Raw genomic sequence first — 15936 nt, forward strand, 5'->3', positions numbered from 1 at the left:
TGGTCTTCTGAACCACTCGAGAAATTCACTTCAGTCTGTGCAGGGCATTGGTTTTTAACTGGTAGAAATTTTCCCACGTTTGACTGAAGTGAATTATATATGCATGTGTCTATCACTATTCAGCTCAACAGGAACTTATCAAACACCCTGTAGTGCTACAATGTGTGCTGGACCCTGAAAACACAAAGACACAATCTCTAGGGCAATCTAGTGGAAATAGACTCAACTATAAGCAAAAGCTGAAGAATTTTCAAAGTACAGAGATAGTTTTCAGAAAGGCAGAAGAAATGGTTTAGTAATTGGCAGCAGTCACATATAGAGCTTTCTTAAAATAAACACAGTCAACCAGCCCAATCTTGAAATTGCCCTGTTGCTATGTATAATTTTTATGTATCAGTTAAAGGTTAAAAATAAAAAAAATTAAATGAAATTAACTTGTCAATCCAGATGCATTTATAAATGGGACGTTTTTGGAAGCCTCTGCTGTATGGCTTCTGTCTATTTTGGGCTCTGTGTGACCTATTCCCATTCACTTTCCTGAGGATAACTGTTAATCTAGATACTGATCTTCCAGGGAAAGAAGACATTTATAAAGGAGGTGTTTCCCTCTGGGCAGTCAGATAGGATATTTTGCTTAGAGTCATGTTTTGAACCTGTATGCAACTTCCAAATAAATGAAATGATAGTAAGAGAAAATGACAAAAGCTGTAGATTGGAATTAATGGCAGCATCTTTTTGGGTGAATGTTATTGGAAGGGTTTCTTTTGAAAGAATGTTAGTACCTTTATACATTTTTCACAGTACAGCATTTCACACTCTCAAGAAAAATGGATGTGTGCATCTATCAGCTTCAACATCCGTGCCGAAGATCTGTCAATGGCTAAAAACATAATTTGGAAAGGAACACTGGTGTAGTAGTCAATGTAGTACTCAGCTTGCAAGCAAGCTGTCTGCGTCTGATTATAAATTGAAAAGCCCTTTGCTTTATGAAAGTAACAGCACACAAAGAAACACAGGACTCCTTTGGAAGCATTCAGAAATCATCTGTTTGTTTTGTCTGCCCCCAACTGGGTACTTTGCAACACACAACTAGTTTTAGAAATAGCTTAGCTCAATTTAAAGGCAATTTTATACTTGACCGGCGGTCTGTGTATGGGATTCATGTTTTCTTTAAGGAACACATGTTGAAATTTAGAACACTGATGGCACTCAGATTACGTCAAAGCAGAAACAAAACAGTCATGAGAGTCTTTTCTACCTCTGGTATTTTTAGAACATTGGGGTTGTCTGTCTCTCCCTCTTTTGCTCTTCTGAAGTTCTCCATCACTTCACTTGTGATACTGTATATACCTTGTCCTTTTCATATCCCACATACTGTTTGGTAGAGCACATGAGTTATATCTTTCCCTTTTCAAATTAAAAACTGGTAGTTGAATAGTCCACCCAACACCTATACACCAAGCTTCTGGCCCAACCTCTAACCAATGATAAAGTTACTGAACCTCCACCTAGTGGAACTACCTCTAAGTATTGTAGCCTCCTGCTTCCTGGAATTCCCCCTCTGACTTAGTCTGAAGTGGCAATGGATTAGGTAACACTGTAACACTAAGAAGTTACATAAAGAAAAAAAAGTACAAGCTGATCTCTCCAAAATCAAGGCTAATTCTTGCCCCCCCCTCTCAGAACACCACTTTAAGTTTTGCTAGACAGCCTTATAAGTTCAGGAGTATCTTCTGGATGCTGATGAAAGCAACAAAATATACCTTGAGTGTGTCAAAAATGAGTTTCAGGTCAGGTAGATGTTATCTTGCCCCTATGCAGAACTTTACAATCAAGAGTTGTGAAACCTATTTATATGCTCAGACTTAGGTTCTGATGAGAAGAAGACCCCTACCCAGTCCAGTCAAGGAGACAGACATCGAAATATATAATGTCTTATATAGACATTATTTCCCCGACAGAGCTATTTACAAAAGAGTGGCAGTATCACAGATGGAAAAGTTAGCAGCCTTCCTAGGAGTATCAAGAAAGGCTACTTGGATCAGGTAGCTTTTGAACTCAGACTAAGAGAAGAGCAAGAATTCAACAGATAAAGGAGAGAAAGGTGGGAAAGTGTTCCAAACAAAGGGGATGGGAAGAGAGGAAGGATGCTTGTGTCTGGAGTAGGAGAAAGTTGTAGTTTGAGGTTAAAGTGGGGGAAGTCTCCTTCCATCAGAATTAGGCATGATCTCACACCATTCTAATTTGAGTTAGTTTGCTTTTTCTACTTTTCTTTCTTTTCAAATTAAAACAAAACAAAACAATGAGCTCCATTAGTTTACATTAAGAAAAAAGGAACCTTAATCACAATCGAAAAGTTCAGGATCTGCAGTCAGGGATGAAAGGCTGTGTTTTACTTGCACTGGTTTCCAATTAGCACTGCTTTGATGCCTGCCCAAGGAGATCAATGTGAGAAAGTGAAGGCAGCCTCCTCCTCCTCCACATCTGAAAATGGGGATGCCCTCTCTGGAATGATAGATGCCCGCTTGGGAAAATGACATGTACCCAACTCCAGTACTTCCAAATGGCTCATGCACACAAAGGAACTCCACCCTTTAGTTCCCCATTTTATACACTAAATGAAACCTCTGTGAAAAGATCCTTTCCTAAGCAGACTGCCATAAACAAATGTTGGCTTTGTCACAAGAGCCATAAGCTGCACTAGTTTCTATGTCAATTATATATATATGAATGAATAAGGTGTGGTTAGAATCATCAAAAAACACTCCTTTCAAGTCAAATGATTTCTCCAGTTACAGGTTGCTTTAGTGTTCACAGGTAGAAATTCTCTTGTTGTCTGTCATAGAGTACCAACATAAAGACAGAAATCTGAGAAATTAACATACCACCTAGGTTCAAGTGTCTTGCTTTTAAAGGAAAAATAGAAATATTCAAGTTACTGTCTTTTAAAATGACATGCATGAAGGTGCTGTAAAGCTTTCTTTAAGAAAACAATCTGCCTAGCTCCCATGCTAGAACAAACTTGAAGAGAGATGATAGGCAAAGACAAAAAAAAAAGGAGAAAAAAGAGAGGCCCAGCAAACTCCATGGGAGGTAAACTACTTTGGTCACACTCTGCTGCTGTGGTGTCAGAAGACATTATCACCTGTTGTCACTGCCCTTTGAAACCTCATTGACTCTCCAGCAGTTTACAGTCTTTTTTTTCTGCCTTCAAAAGAAGTATGGCTGCATTTATTTTCAAGATTCAAAGTTTTTCTTGGAAACCAAGAATGACTTTCCCGTGGTAGTGCAGAAGATTTTGCATAAAGTAATGATCCTGTACTCGGACAGGTTTTTGGGCCTCTGAGAGGTTGGCCAGTGTCCTATTTGTGCTAGAGACCTGGTCTTAGTTCTGGGAAGGACAGATAGCATTTTGTCGCACAAGTCTAGGGGATTATTACACAGTCAGCTGTTTTGTGGTACTAAATCAAGAACTAGGGGCCTTGCATGTTCTAGGTAGATGCTCTGCCACTGAACCACATCCCAGCTTTTATTCCATTATTCTGAGATTCATCTCATAACAAATATGTCTTGATTCTACTCAGAATCAAGATAATATACCCTAAGAACCAGAAAGAACCTAGTGATAACACCTACCAAGAACAGAAGGTAGTATACACAAATATTAACACATTATCTCTGCCTAGTGGGTTTATGAATGGGTCTCCTCCTCCTCCTCCCCCCCCACTTCCCTCTTCCTCCCCCCTCCCCTCCTCTTTAATAGTCTAAATTACTCGTGGTAAACGTGGTTCTTTTACAATAATAATGAAAGCCAAATGACTTTATTTTAAAAGATAAGGAAGAAATGGACAGAGCTCAAGCTGAAGCTCTTGCCTGTAATCTTAGCTGCTAAGGAAACTAAGGCAGCCAGATCACAAGTTTAAGACCTGTCTAGAGAACTTAGTGAGACTCTGTCTCAAAAAGTCAAAAGAAAGTTAGGCATGTAGCTCAGTGGTAAAACACTTGCAAGGCCCTAGATGTAATCTCCAGTGACCACCCCCAAAATTCTTCTAATTCTGGAGTGAACTTGTTTGCACTTATGAATACCCACCTCAAAAAATGGTTAGATCTTAATCTTAAAACACAAATGTTGTTTTCTTCTAGAAGTTGAATTTTAAAAATTATCCTACACACAAATTTATGTAGACTATATTTCATATGTAATACATTTTATCCTTCAGATTCATGAGGATGGGAGGATGGGCCATCACTTCTGTCATGAAGACATGACCAATTACTTGTGTGGTTACTGTGGTGGTGGGAGTAACATGGTAAACACCTCATATGCGTTGTCTCAGTGAATCATCATAGCAACCGTGTGCCGTAGATGCTCATTACTTTTCATTTTCTGACAAAGGAAATCAAAACTCAGCTAAGTTTAGAGTCTACCTAAGGTTGCAGTGCTGCGTGAGAGCGAGCTAGCATTTAAAACTCAGCTGAGTCAGACTCCAAACCCAGAGTTCTCAGCTACTACTCATAGCAGATTTGAAGGGATTGTTCTGAGAACCCAACCACAATGATAACATGGTTGCTGAATGAAATTGTTTTCTAAGTTGACGATGACTAATTCCAAGGTAAGTTTTAAAAACCTCAGTCTCATATGCCCATCCTAGTTGAAGGAGGTAATGAAAGCTTTAATGAAACTTTAAGTTTCAAAACATTTCCCTTAGTTCTAGAATGTGATGCTTCAGACTATGTTATATTATCCAGATTCTTTGCGGGTTCCCTAGATTTTTATCTTGACCCTTCTGGGCAGCATTCTACTACACTGAAGCAGCAGGTCTTAGGTTTATTGCAGTACCTCGTTCCTTTGATGTTAGGTGGAACCTCATTTGGTTCTTTCTCAACTTGTCAGTTATCTAATTTATGATCAGCTAAGAAAGCTTCAAGGGTTGAAAGGCAGGGGAAATTTAGGTTCCCTTTGTTTCCAACTTCTAGGGATATCAAAGTGGAAGGCCTCTGTATGGGTCCCATTTTTCTTGCCCTGTTCCATGTTCCTGAGAGTGTGTGTAGAGGTAGGAGGAAGCCTAAGGGAAACTCTTTCATTATAAAGAAGGCCATCATTTCCCCCAAACTAATGCCCACATTCCATTCCCTGGTGGAGCAGGGGAATTACTCAGCCTCAGCCCTTAGTCTTTCAGCTTCTACTCTTGGGAACTGGATTATTACCTTGTAAAACAGAACATCTCTCCTATTAGCCGTTAATTGAACCCATCTTTCTCCTCTTGAGAAACTGTAATGTTGACTTTTCTTTTCAGAGCTCTGTATTGAGCCTCTTCTCTTTGGAGATTGACGGTGCTCACATGCCAGGCATAGGCTGGGAGGTGAGCATGGACACAGCAGGAAGCAAGTATTGGACTAGCAGGCATTATATATGTCGCAATAACCTTTTCTGGTTGTTCTGTCCATCACCCTGGCTTTCTTGTGACCTAAGCTTTTGTAAACATGTACTGAAAACTATTTCTTCTGAACACACACACAGACACACAGAGTAAATGAAATAATAGTTTTATGGTAAACAGAAAATGGCATGAACTGCAAGATCATTTCCACCAGCCTTCCAATTTCAGCTGGATCTGAGAAGCCCTCCTAGAAGGCATTGCTAGACTCATGACTCCACTGCCCTTCAAATGGTGGGCACGCCTGTGGCTCCACCAAAGGCCTGTGCATCAGGACACTCTATTCTTAGCCTGCAGACACTCGAGTGATTGCTTTTCTTTCAGAAGATTCCCTGACCAGTATAGGATGTGAAGAGCAGTGTTGCTTTCTATCAGGACACTCATTTGAAAATAAAGTATATTTTATTTTTGTTTATTATTGGACATCTATTAGAGAAATATTTAAATGTTTCATAAACATATTCATTTATCCAGTCTGACTTATGCTGTAAATGCATGTACAACTGAAACAAGAAATAGGCAAAGAGTCTGGCTATAATTTATATCTGTGTGCTTATGCACATCTGCATAGTATATGTGCTCTCTTTTCTATTCATAAACAGCATAGAAATGAAAGCAGGTTAATAATAACATATACTACTCCATCACTCTCCCCTTTGCTCCGCCTCACAAGAAAAACAATATCCAGACAAAGAACCAAACCACCTTCCTCCTCTTTGCAGATGTGAGTTTCCCTGACTGTATAATCAGGAGAATCTCATAGAGCTTATAGTATTCTGAGCACCCCACCATTTGAATCTGCAGCCATTATCCAAAGCCTATGTGGAAAGGGGCCATCTCTAGGGTAATAGCATTGTAAATTACAATCAATGCACTCAATTACACTCAGAAACCATAAGATATGTAGTATTTCAGTGTGCCTCGTAATCAGCACCTTTGAGAATGTAGGTAACAGCATTCTGAAAAAAAAAATAAAAGGAAGCTGCTGAACGTGTGAGAAAATGGATGTTGGAATTAAATCATCCTCCTGATAGGAAGAGCACCTTCTATGGAAGGCAACCTTCTCCTACCCACTATTATTTTATTGATTTTTTTTAAAATGCTAAATTGTGGCCTCATAGCTAAGAATGTTTTTAAAAATCATTTATTGCTCTAATCAGCCTGGCAGAGCTTTTCTGTCATGCTGATAAGGAAATTAAACTTTTCTCATACTGTGCTTACTTGCCTCTGATGCACAGATGTTTTGTTTTCCTTTCAGGGAACTGATTCAGAAGCTGAAGTCTTTCATCAACTTCTATAGTGCCTTGCCTGGTTACGTCTGCAGCCATAGCCCCGTGGCCGAAAATGATACCCTGTGCTGGAACGGACAAGAACTTGTGGAGAGGTAATCTTTTGTGAAAGTTAGTTATAGCAACATTTGAGGACTAATCATCATACCTGAAGATTGAGTAAATTCCCTTCCTTTATTAACTTCATAAGAAAAAATTATCCACAAAACACAACTGTACACATTTATGATGATCCAATGTTTTGTATAACTTGTAGCTCTCTGAGAATTTCCTAGCTTTGAAGCCCATGCAGAATTACATATTCAGGCATATTTTGCAAAGTATAAAGCATATGGTGAATTTGTTTGTCTTTCAGCTTGTCACTATGCAGACCATTATTCGTTCTATTTGAAACAATCATATTCATGCTAACTGCTTTCAATTATTGAGAGTTAACTGTGCATTAAACACCATGCTAAGTAATTTGTATATATTAACTCTCTTACTTTGCAACAATCCTATGATATGAATACTAAAGATGAAGAAAAGAAGAAAGGGGAGGAGTACCATTTCCCTGAACAAGTTTGCTGAAATGTTTGCTCATTTGAGGATTTTTAGTGTAATCTATACTAACTGTCATGTCAATGTTTATGAAGAATGTACTCATTACTGACCCCAAAAAGAATATATTCATTTATTCCACAAATATTTATTGAGCATCTTAAGTGCCAGGCATGTTGAGTTGAACAAAATAGACAAGTGGCCCTGTCCTCACAGAGTTTCGTTCTAGCAGGCTAATGTTCTCAGTCTCCACTGCACTGCACAAAGAGGACCAGCTTGGAATTATAGGGTGAGGTCAACAGTGTGGAATGCTTAGGAGCCTACAACACGCTTTTCAAGATGTACAAGCTTTGTAAGCATAGTAAAGAGGAAAGAAAGTATAGATGAGGCTAGACATGGCCTCCTGAGCCTTTCCACAGACTAGTTGCTTAGCTTATGGAAGGTGGCCTAATCTCCCAAGAGCAGTGGTTCCCAACCTGTGGGTCACAATCCCCACGAGGGTCACACATCAGATATTTACATTGCAATTTGTAACAGTAGCAAAATTGCAGTTAGGAAGTAGCAACGGAATCATTTTATGGTTGGAGGTCAGCACAACATAAGGAACTGGATTAAAGGGTCGCAGCATCAGGAAGTTTGAGAACCATTGGCTCTGCGTGTCTTTCTTTGTTCAGTCCTTTATGCCCTCAACATTTATATTTTTCTTTGGTTTTGTTTATTTTATAACTTTCTTGAGAACTTTGTATACCATTCCTATCTTCCTCCTCCTCTGCCATCTCCTCCTGTGTCCCCCTTTTACTCCTAATTTTTTTTACTTCTTCTTTGATTAGTTTATTTATTGGTTTAGATTTCTTAATTTTTATTTTATGTGCATGGATATTTGGTCTGCATGTATGTCTGTGTACCATATGTTTGCCTGGTACCTGCAGAAGCCAGAAGAGGGAGTCAGATCTCCTGGAACTGGAGTTACAGATGGCTGTGAGCCACCATGTGGGTGCTGGGAACTGAAGCTAGGTCCTCTGCAAGAGCAACAAGTTCTCTTAACCACTGAGCCATCTCTCCAGCCCCTTCTTCTTTAGTTATTATTGTTACATATGTAGATAGGGAGAGAGAGAGAGAGAGAGAGAGAGAGAGAGAGAGAGAGAGAGAGAGAGAGAGAGAGAACTATATGTTAAGCTGATCTGGTGCAACAGGCCTATGATCGTACATACTCTGGAAGTTGAGATAGGAAGTTCAAGACCTCCCTGAGTTTCAGAGATACTACATGATGTTAGGTACAAAGTTAGATGCTATGGGTGCAAGGTAAAAGAAAATTCATACTACTTTCTTTGAAGAGCTTACATTCCAGTGGGCTCTGACCCTAAGACATAAGATGGTGAATAGAATTTGCAATATAGTATAATGGACAGAGGAATATTCTGGAGTCAAGTGAACTTGTGTTTGTATCTTAGTTCTGCATCTTGCCTTGGGAGAGTCACTTAACACAGAAAGTCTCCAGGTCCTTTTCTGTAAGGGAAGGACATTTTACAAGGTTGCTTTGACTCTTAAGTGAGGTCAGATATGTAAAATTTCTAGAAGACTGGTACATATGGGAAGCTCAATTCCTGTCACATCTCTCTTTGTCTTCCTTTCCCCTCTAACTCTTTTCTTTACAATACAAGATAAAATACGTGCCCCCAAACAGCTTGTTTCTCATCTAAGTGATTTTACTGACAGGAGACGCAAGAATGAGATTGCATGCCACCCTGGATGATGGACTGAACTTGTATGGAGATAGACTCCCTTGGAGAAAATGTGAATGAGGCTGGAGGGATTAATGGCTCCATGCAGCTTCCTCACTCTGGAGAAATAATGTATATTTGTCATCCTGAATGGTCAGGAGTATTAAGTAAAATCATGAAAATATACTTAACTGTTATGGCATAATTTTTAGTGGTCAGAAGACAGTTGGTACTGGCTTTATAAAAAGCTTATACTTTAAAACACACACACACACATACACACACACACACACACACACACACACACACACACACACACACACACACTATAGTATTTAGAAAACTCCCACGAGTCAAATACAGCTCTTATATAAACTTGATGAGCAAACACCCTAGTGACTTATCCCACTGCTATGATAATATGGTAAAAAGAAAGAAAAACAATTCTTAAATATTAAAGTAACATATAAGCTAACAATGCTCCCATATTAAAACAGACATTTTAATTTACAATATACTTAGTAATGTGCTCATTCATTCATTTTATTCTAATATTTAAACACCTCCTATGTATCAAGCCCTTGTATTGCTTTCTTCATTATAATTGTTAAAGTACATGTAACCATACCAGATATGTCTTCTAATGCTTTAAAAAAATACTTTCCCAAGTGAAAGTATTTGAATCAGCAGAATATTTTATTGTGTTCTGCTCATATTAACTACTTCATAGCTGGTAGACATTTTTCAAGGATACTGCCTTGGAACCAAGAAAATAAACAATTCCATAGTTTTTATTTCTGGCTTTAGGTTGGGTTTCTGAACATGGACATGTTTCATTAGCCTTCTGTTGCTTTTATTGTATGTTTATTTTGAGCGATACAATGAAAATAGTATGATCCAGATCCTGATGTATTTCAATGAGTGTGAAAATTAGTCAAACATACTTTTTTTTCTCTTTTTTTTCCCTTTTTGTTTCAGTTAGGGACCCCTGCCTAAACAGTGGTACCACTCACACTCAGGCAAGATCTTAACTAATCAGTTAATCCTCTTCCGACACACCCAAAGTTATACTTCACTCAATGCTCTAGTTGTTTCTTAATCCAGTCAGGATGACAATCAGATTTAACCATCCGAATGGTAAAGTAATGTTAAATGATGATGGCTTTCCAGAGCTGTAACTGGAAGGGTGGTAGGTATAGTGTAGGAATGAGGGCTATAGCTTCATATGAAATGATCAAATGTGGGAAGTACCTCTGAAGACAATTAGTCAATAAATATTTTAGAAAGTCGAGAATAACAAGGGTTACAGTAGACAGTTCAAAAACACGCTTGTGGGTCTCACTGTATAGCGCTGGCTGGCCTGGCACTCACTATGTAGATCAAGCTGGGCTTGAATTCGCAGAGATCAGGCCTGCCCTTCGTCTGTATGATAGGATTAAAGGCATAGGCCACCCTACCTGCCCACTTCAAGAAATCTGTAAACTGAAAAACAATTGTAGTCCGTCGGATAGGAACCAGATCTTCATGTATGTTAGGCAAGCATTTTACCACTGAATTTAAATACCAAACTTTTGTTAGTTGAATTTTTTATTGAGTTTTCTTTCTTTTAATACCATAATGTATTAGACAGCAGAATAAAATAAATACTGTAATATGGGGGAAAGTCACTCTAAATTCTTATTTTTACATCTGAAGTATTTATTTTGAGACAGCTTTTGTTGTTGTTACATACTATCCAAGAACAAAAGATTAAAAAAAAAAGAAGGGGGGGAGAGAAGTAACATTTACAGACAGAATAAGGCTAATATAAACCGGGAATTGACTCCTCCTTGCTTGGTAACCTCAGGTTATAATTAACCTGTACTTGTGTTAGTGACCTAACGCAATGATGAGACTAGGGAGTAGTGCCAAACTCTATTTTCAAAAAAAAGTCCTCAGCAATGTACACGTAATGATATAAAGTTCTTTAGCCCGAAGACAGGGGTGCCCTCTATTCATGTCATTTATACAGATTAGCTTTACACTCACTTTTCATCTGCAGTGGAAATACCTTTCACGGAGTTTCTTATTTAATGTAGCCTTCAATAGTATTCTCTACTGTGTGGTATCATACAGGCTATATCACTGTTATCTTTATAGATTAGGTTTAGATTCCTTGGAAAATATTTTACTTTTGAAACTCAAAACTCCTGACAGAGAATGAGACTTAATCATTGGAGATACTTATCAAAATGAAAATATAGATGATGGAAATACTGAGCAATATTCCCATCTCCTCGGTAAGCAGTGATCCTACTATCCAGGCATATACACCTCTCCACTTGTAAAGAGTTCAGGGAGCCATTTTCTCTGCAAATAAGGGCAATTTCAATTCCTTTCTATTTTTATCTCCTGAATGCAATCAACTGAAGGAATGTTTTCACAGATCTCATCTCTGTGAGTGCCTCTTACACCTATCATTTCTTCTCCTCGCTTCCCCACTACCATCCCATCTTAGTTTTAGATAGCATGAGATTTCAGGGTTTAACCGAGAAGTCTTCAAATTAACAGCCTTGGCCCAGTTGGGCCACCCTACCTACAGTTGCAGAAGGCAGAACTCCTTCCAGCTTTTGCCTTTGTGAGACCGAAGTTTCAGTTAGGGAGTCATGAAGCCCAAGAGAAAAACAAACAGCGCGACCAAATTAACCCTGGAATTCGCACGAGTTACCTATGGGGTTTGACTGCACTGCCCCGATAATTCCTAGATGAAGAGCAAACACCGTAGTGACTATGCTCTCAGATACCCATGTAGATTGTTAAGTCAAATGTCTGGATAATTGACTGATACCTTCCTTCTTTTTCTGGATAGTTTGTAGTAGGGAAGCCCAGTTTTACTGTTTTATTGCACTGATCTTTAATGTATTGTAACGGGGGGAGGGGCACAGCAAGATGGCTCAGTGGGTCAAAACACTTGGTAAAGCCTTACGACTCGCGAGTCCACAGTGGAAGCAGAGAGCCAGCTCCTAAACATAGTTCTCTGACCTCAGCATGTATGCTTACTCTCATACTACAGACGTAGTAACAGTTTCATTGCTCAACCCCATCTCTAGATCTCATTGGAGTCAGTCTCTCCTGCGTCTTTTCTTCTCAGCTCTCAGTGTAAAATCAGTTTGCCTCTCTGACACTTAGCATGCTTCCTAGAAACACAGAGGATGGCCAGTAGTGTGGAAGCAAGCACTTGCACTTGGATTTGTAATTGATGCCTTAGTTCACTTTGATTCCTCCCTAGCTTCTCCTGTGGCTCCTTTTGTGACCTACCTGGGCGGGATCCAGATGGTCCTCACTCCAGAAGTCAGTTCCAAGAAGGAGCTGTTGTCTTTTCAGGCTGACAGTGTAACATAGTTACTTCTGTCCGTGCCGAATCTATATTCTTCTTGTGCCTGGAATGACTTGGACTCTCACTAGGGGTATCCCTGATTACAGAACAAAATCCTTAAGATCTGCAGAGGGCAAATTACAGTAAGGATGCCTCTTCTCCGTGGTTTGCAATCTTACCTTGCATTTCACCAGAGAAATTATATACACACACACATGCACTATGAATTCTCTTTCTGATTTCCAGTGATCAGCCAAACCTTCATATGTTTATAATGTCTTGCCAAGATTTCTCTGAGAATTGGAAAGGCAGAAGTGGGGATATGCAAAACAACACCTTTAGTTCTCAAAGACTTGTGTTCTTGTCTTGAAACCTACTGGGTTCTTCAAAAAGTGGAGAAAATTTCCGTTTTAAAGTTTATTTTAGTTCATGAGTGTATCTTCATGTGTGGTGTATGCACGTGAGTGTGTACTTGAACACCCATGCACATGCATGAGAAGGCCAGCAAATGTTGGATATCTTCCTCTATTGCTTTCCACCTTATTGCCTTAAGACAGAATGTCTCAGTGAATCAGAAGCTCACCCTTCACGTAGGCTGCCTGGCCAGTGAGCTCTCCTGACCTACCTGTCTCTGTTCTCCAATGCTGGGCTTATAGGCATGTGTAGCCATCCTTGTCTTTTGACATGGGTGCTGGATTTAAATTCAGATCCTTACGCAGAGCAAGCATACTTACCTACTGAGCCATCTCCCAAGCCCTGGCCTTTTATTTTCTTCTCTGCTAGATTAAAGGGGTAAACTGTGGCATATCAACAGGTAAAAATGAATGAGACTCGAACACCCAGTTCCTGACATATACTGACAGTACTTTTCAAAAATAGGTTAATAAGATAGCTTATGTTCTTCCGTGATTGAGGAAAAGCTGGAGAGGACGCTTTACCCTGCTTTTATATTGCTGGTATATTAAAACCACTCTCTTTTGAGGACTTTGGGGTGGGATAGACTTCTAGAACTGTCAACTGTCAAGTCTCTCATTGGTTTACATAGCAGGAGGAAATGGCCTTCTGTCAAAGGAATTAACGAAAGATTTCCATTCCAAAGTATGTGTATATCCCTCTCCCCCTCTCACACACACACACACACGTTCATCTCATTCCAGCTACATGAGAACACACCAATGGAAGGGAGCAGATACTATACATAGCTCCCACGCTCTTGTTTTAAAATAGACTATTTATTTTTTGATGTTTGGGCTTATTTTTAGGTTTATAGTGTGGCTTTTGTCCAAAGAACCCAAGGCAGAATGCAAGCTGTTTGAAATACAGGACTGCTGATGAAAGCAGCAGTGTGGGGACCTTGGGATGCAAATCCCTGGGAAAGCAAGCCATTGTCTAGCATGTAGGAGAACCTGACTTCCATCCTCTGTACCCCGAAAAAGGGAACAGTAGGGAAGAAAATATAGATGACGGGATATAGAGCCAAGAGGAAGGGAGGACGGGGGAAAAGGAAATGCTGGAGGACGGAAATGGCGTTTAGTGGCTTGAGGTGTGTTTTCAAGCTGTTTGCTTCAAGCTCCTTCAGCAGCAAGGCATGCCAAGAGCACACTGTAGCTGAGGCTCACTCGGTAGCCCGCCATACTCGGAGGCTTAGAATGCAGGTACACCCTTCCGTTTCCTCGCCAGTACTGTCTGTCTTCTCGTTGCCACTTCATCCTTTTCTATCTGGTCTTCAGATGCTGTTTATGAAAGGCTGGAATGGGGGTGGGGAACAAACATGGCCTTTTGATTTGGTTTATTGCTAGCTCTTGCCACAAGTCTTAGTCTCTCTCAAACATCCTTGGACTTCATTTTCATGAATTCTTCAGGAAGCAGAATCAATACACTCCATTCATTCCAATTTGATGAACTACTGTGTATATCCTAGAATGAAAGCATTGTCATCCCCAGCTGTTTGCTAGTGTAGCAGTTACATGTTTGACTTCATCCTGGATAGCTACGTCAACACTGTTTATGAAAAAGCTGTGAAAGACAGGTGCATTACACAGAAAATTACTTAATTCACTATGGCATGACATATTATTGATGACTGCTAAGGATTTTTAAAAAAATCCTGGTAGAGAAAGACAGATCTGTTTGGGGTGTACCCATGTGTAATGATCCATCTAGGGGATTAGATTGCTATATTTTTCATCATAGATTTATCTTAAAAATTGTCCTTAGCAACAGCTATTTATCAGGACCCACTCCATGATGATATAGTGACATTTATCCCTTAAGATTGTGGTGCCATACACAGTAGCTTTACCTTCAAAATTGAATGAGAAAAAAATGGCTCATCCTTCTGAGTAATGGCTTAATACAATGTGCCTCATTCAGAATGGGCTGCATTTCGTCAGCTGTCATGTCTTAAATATTGGGAGGAGACATCTTCATGCAGTGTGTGGCTATGCTTGTAGACCACCTGTTGAAGGCTGGATGGCTTATTATTTTAAGCAGAGTATGTATGTCCTCATAATACACAATGCCAGCATTTCCTGGGCTCAGATAATTTTGTTATACAGAGAGCATTTGAGGGCCTTCTAGGTAGGTCTCCATCATTATATGTGTCCTCCACAAATAAATATCACTTCTTTATCAAGATTGGAAGAAAAGAATCTTCTCTTACCATCACTGCACCTGAAAAGGTGAAGCAATGGAGCCATGAAGGGAAATAACTACTTTTAAAGAAATTATTAAAGTAACATGTACAAGCTTCTATATCTCTAGAGTGTCTTTGCCTCCTTCAAAGGGCAAAGCAGGAACTTGGTGGGTTATAGACTGATTTCATTGCTGCTCCCCCATCCTGCAAATAATTTCTCCCCTCAACTTGGAAAAGAGCACCGCAGCATTTCAAGTGGTCCCTGCAGTGTGCAGAGGGCTGCATCTCAGCCAGCCGATTGTCAGTGGCACAGGCGGAGGGTTCCGGGAATGAGAACCTGAGTGGGTAGGAAACATGACCTGGGTCCTGGAGGCATATTGAGAAGAGTACTGTCTTGAGAATGACCCAGATAGAGCTCTCAACGGTCATGCAGGTGTGAACCGTATGCTGGGGCAGGGCACTTAACACCCAATTCTGCTAGCTTACTTGGCAGGTAAGATGTTGATGCCTACTCTCCAGTCCAAAGGTGTCTTCTGGCACATCGGCACAGCTGTTAACAATTAACAACATAAACAAAACAAATAAACAAAACCCAGAGACAGATTTTAAAGATACAGGGTACCATGAAGCAAGACTATTTAGGCATACAATTTTGGGGTCAGCATTCCTGGGGGGTTGAATTTCTATTCTACATTTTAGCTCTTTTTTTTTTCCAAGCCCCCATTTTCCCCATGTGAAACTGGAGTCAATTCTTCACTTCAGAGACTGCTAATAAGCTTTAGCAATACTGTTCAACGCAAAGTATAATGTCTGGAACACAGTAGGCCCTCCAAAATGGTAGCTACTGTTGCTATTGATGCAATTAGTCAAGGCATCTTTTGATTCCAGGGGTGTAGCTCAGCATTTGTCTAGCACGTGGAAGACTCTGGATTCTGGCCTCAGTACAGCAAAAAAGGAA

General features: G+C 39.8%; 1 protein-coding gene across 1 annotated transcript in view; it reads left to right on the plus strand.

The window, feature by feature from the left end:
- The window catches only part of Gpc3 (glypican 3), a 341092-nt gene that overhangs the window by 223485 nt on the left and 101671 nt on the right, over positions 1-15936 (plus strand). The window contains exon 5 of the mRNA XM_006996641.4: positions 6697-6822. Within this exon, the coding sequence (XP_006996703.1) occupies positions 6697-6822 (126 nt within the window). The remainder of the gene's footprint in view (positions 1-6696; positions 6823-15936) is intronic.

This window comes from Peromyscus maniculatus, chromosome X (genome assembly GCF_049852395.1).
Source record: "Peromyscus maniculatus bairdii isolate BWxNUB_F1_BW_parent chromosome X, HU_Pman_BW_mat_3.1, whole genome shotgun sequence".
Classification (NCBI taxonomy): Eukaryota; Metazoa; Chordata; class Mammalia; order Rodentia; family Cricetidae; genus Peromyscus; species Peromyscus maniculatus.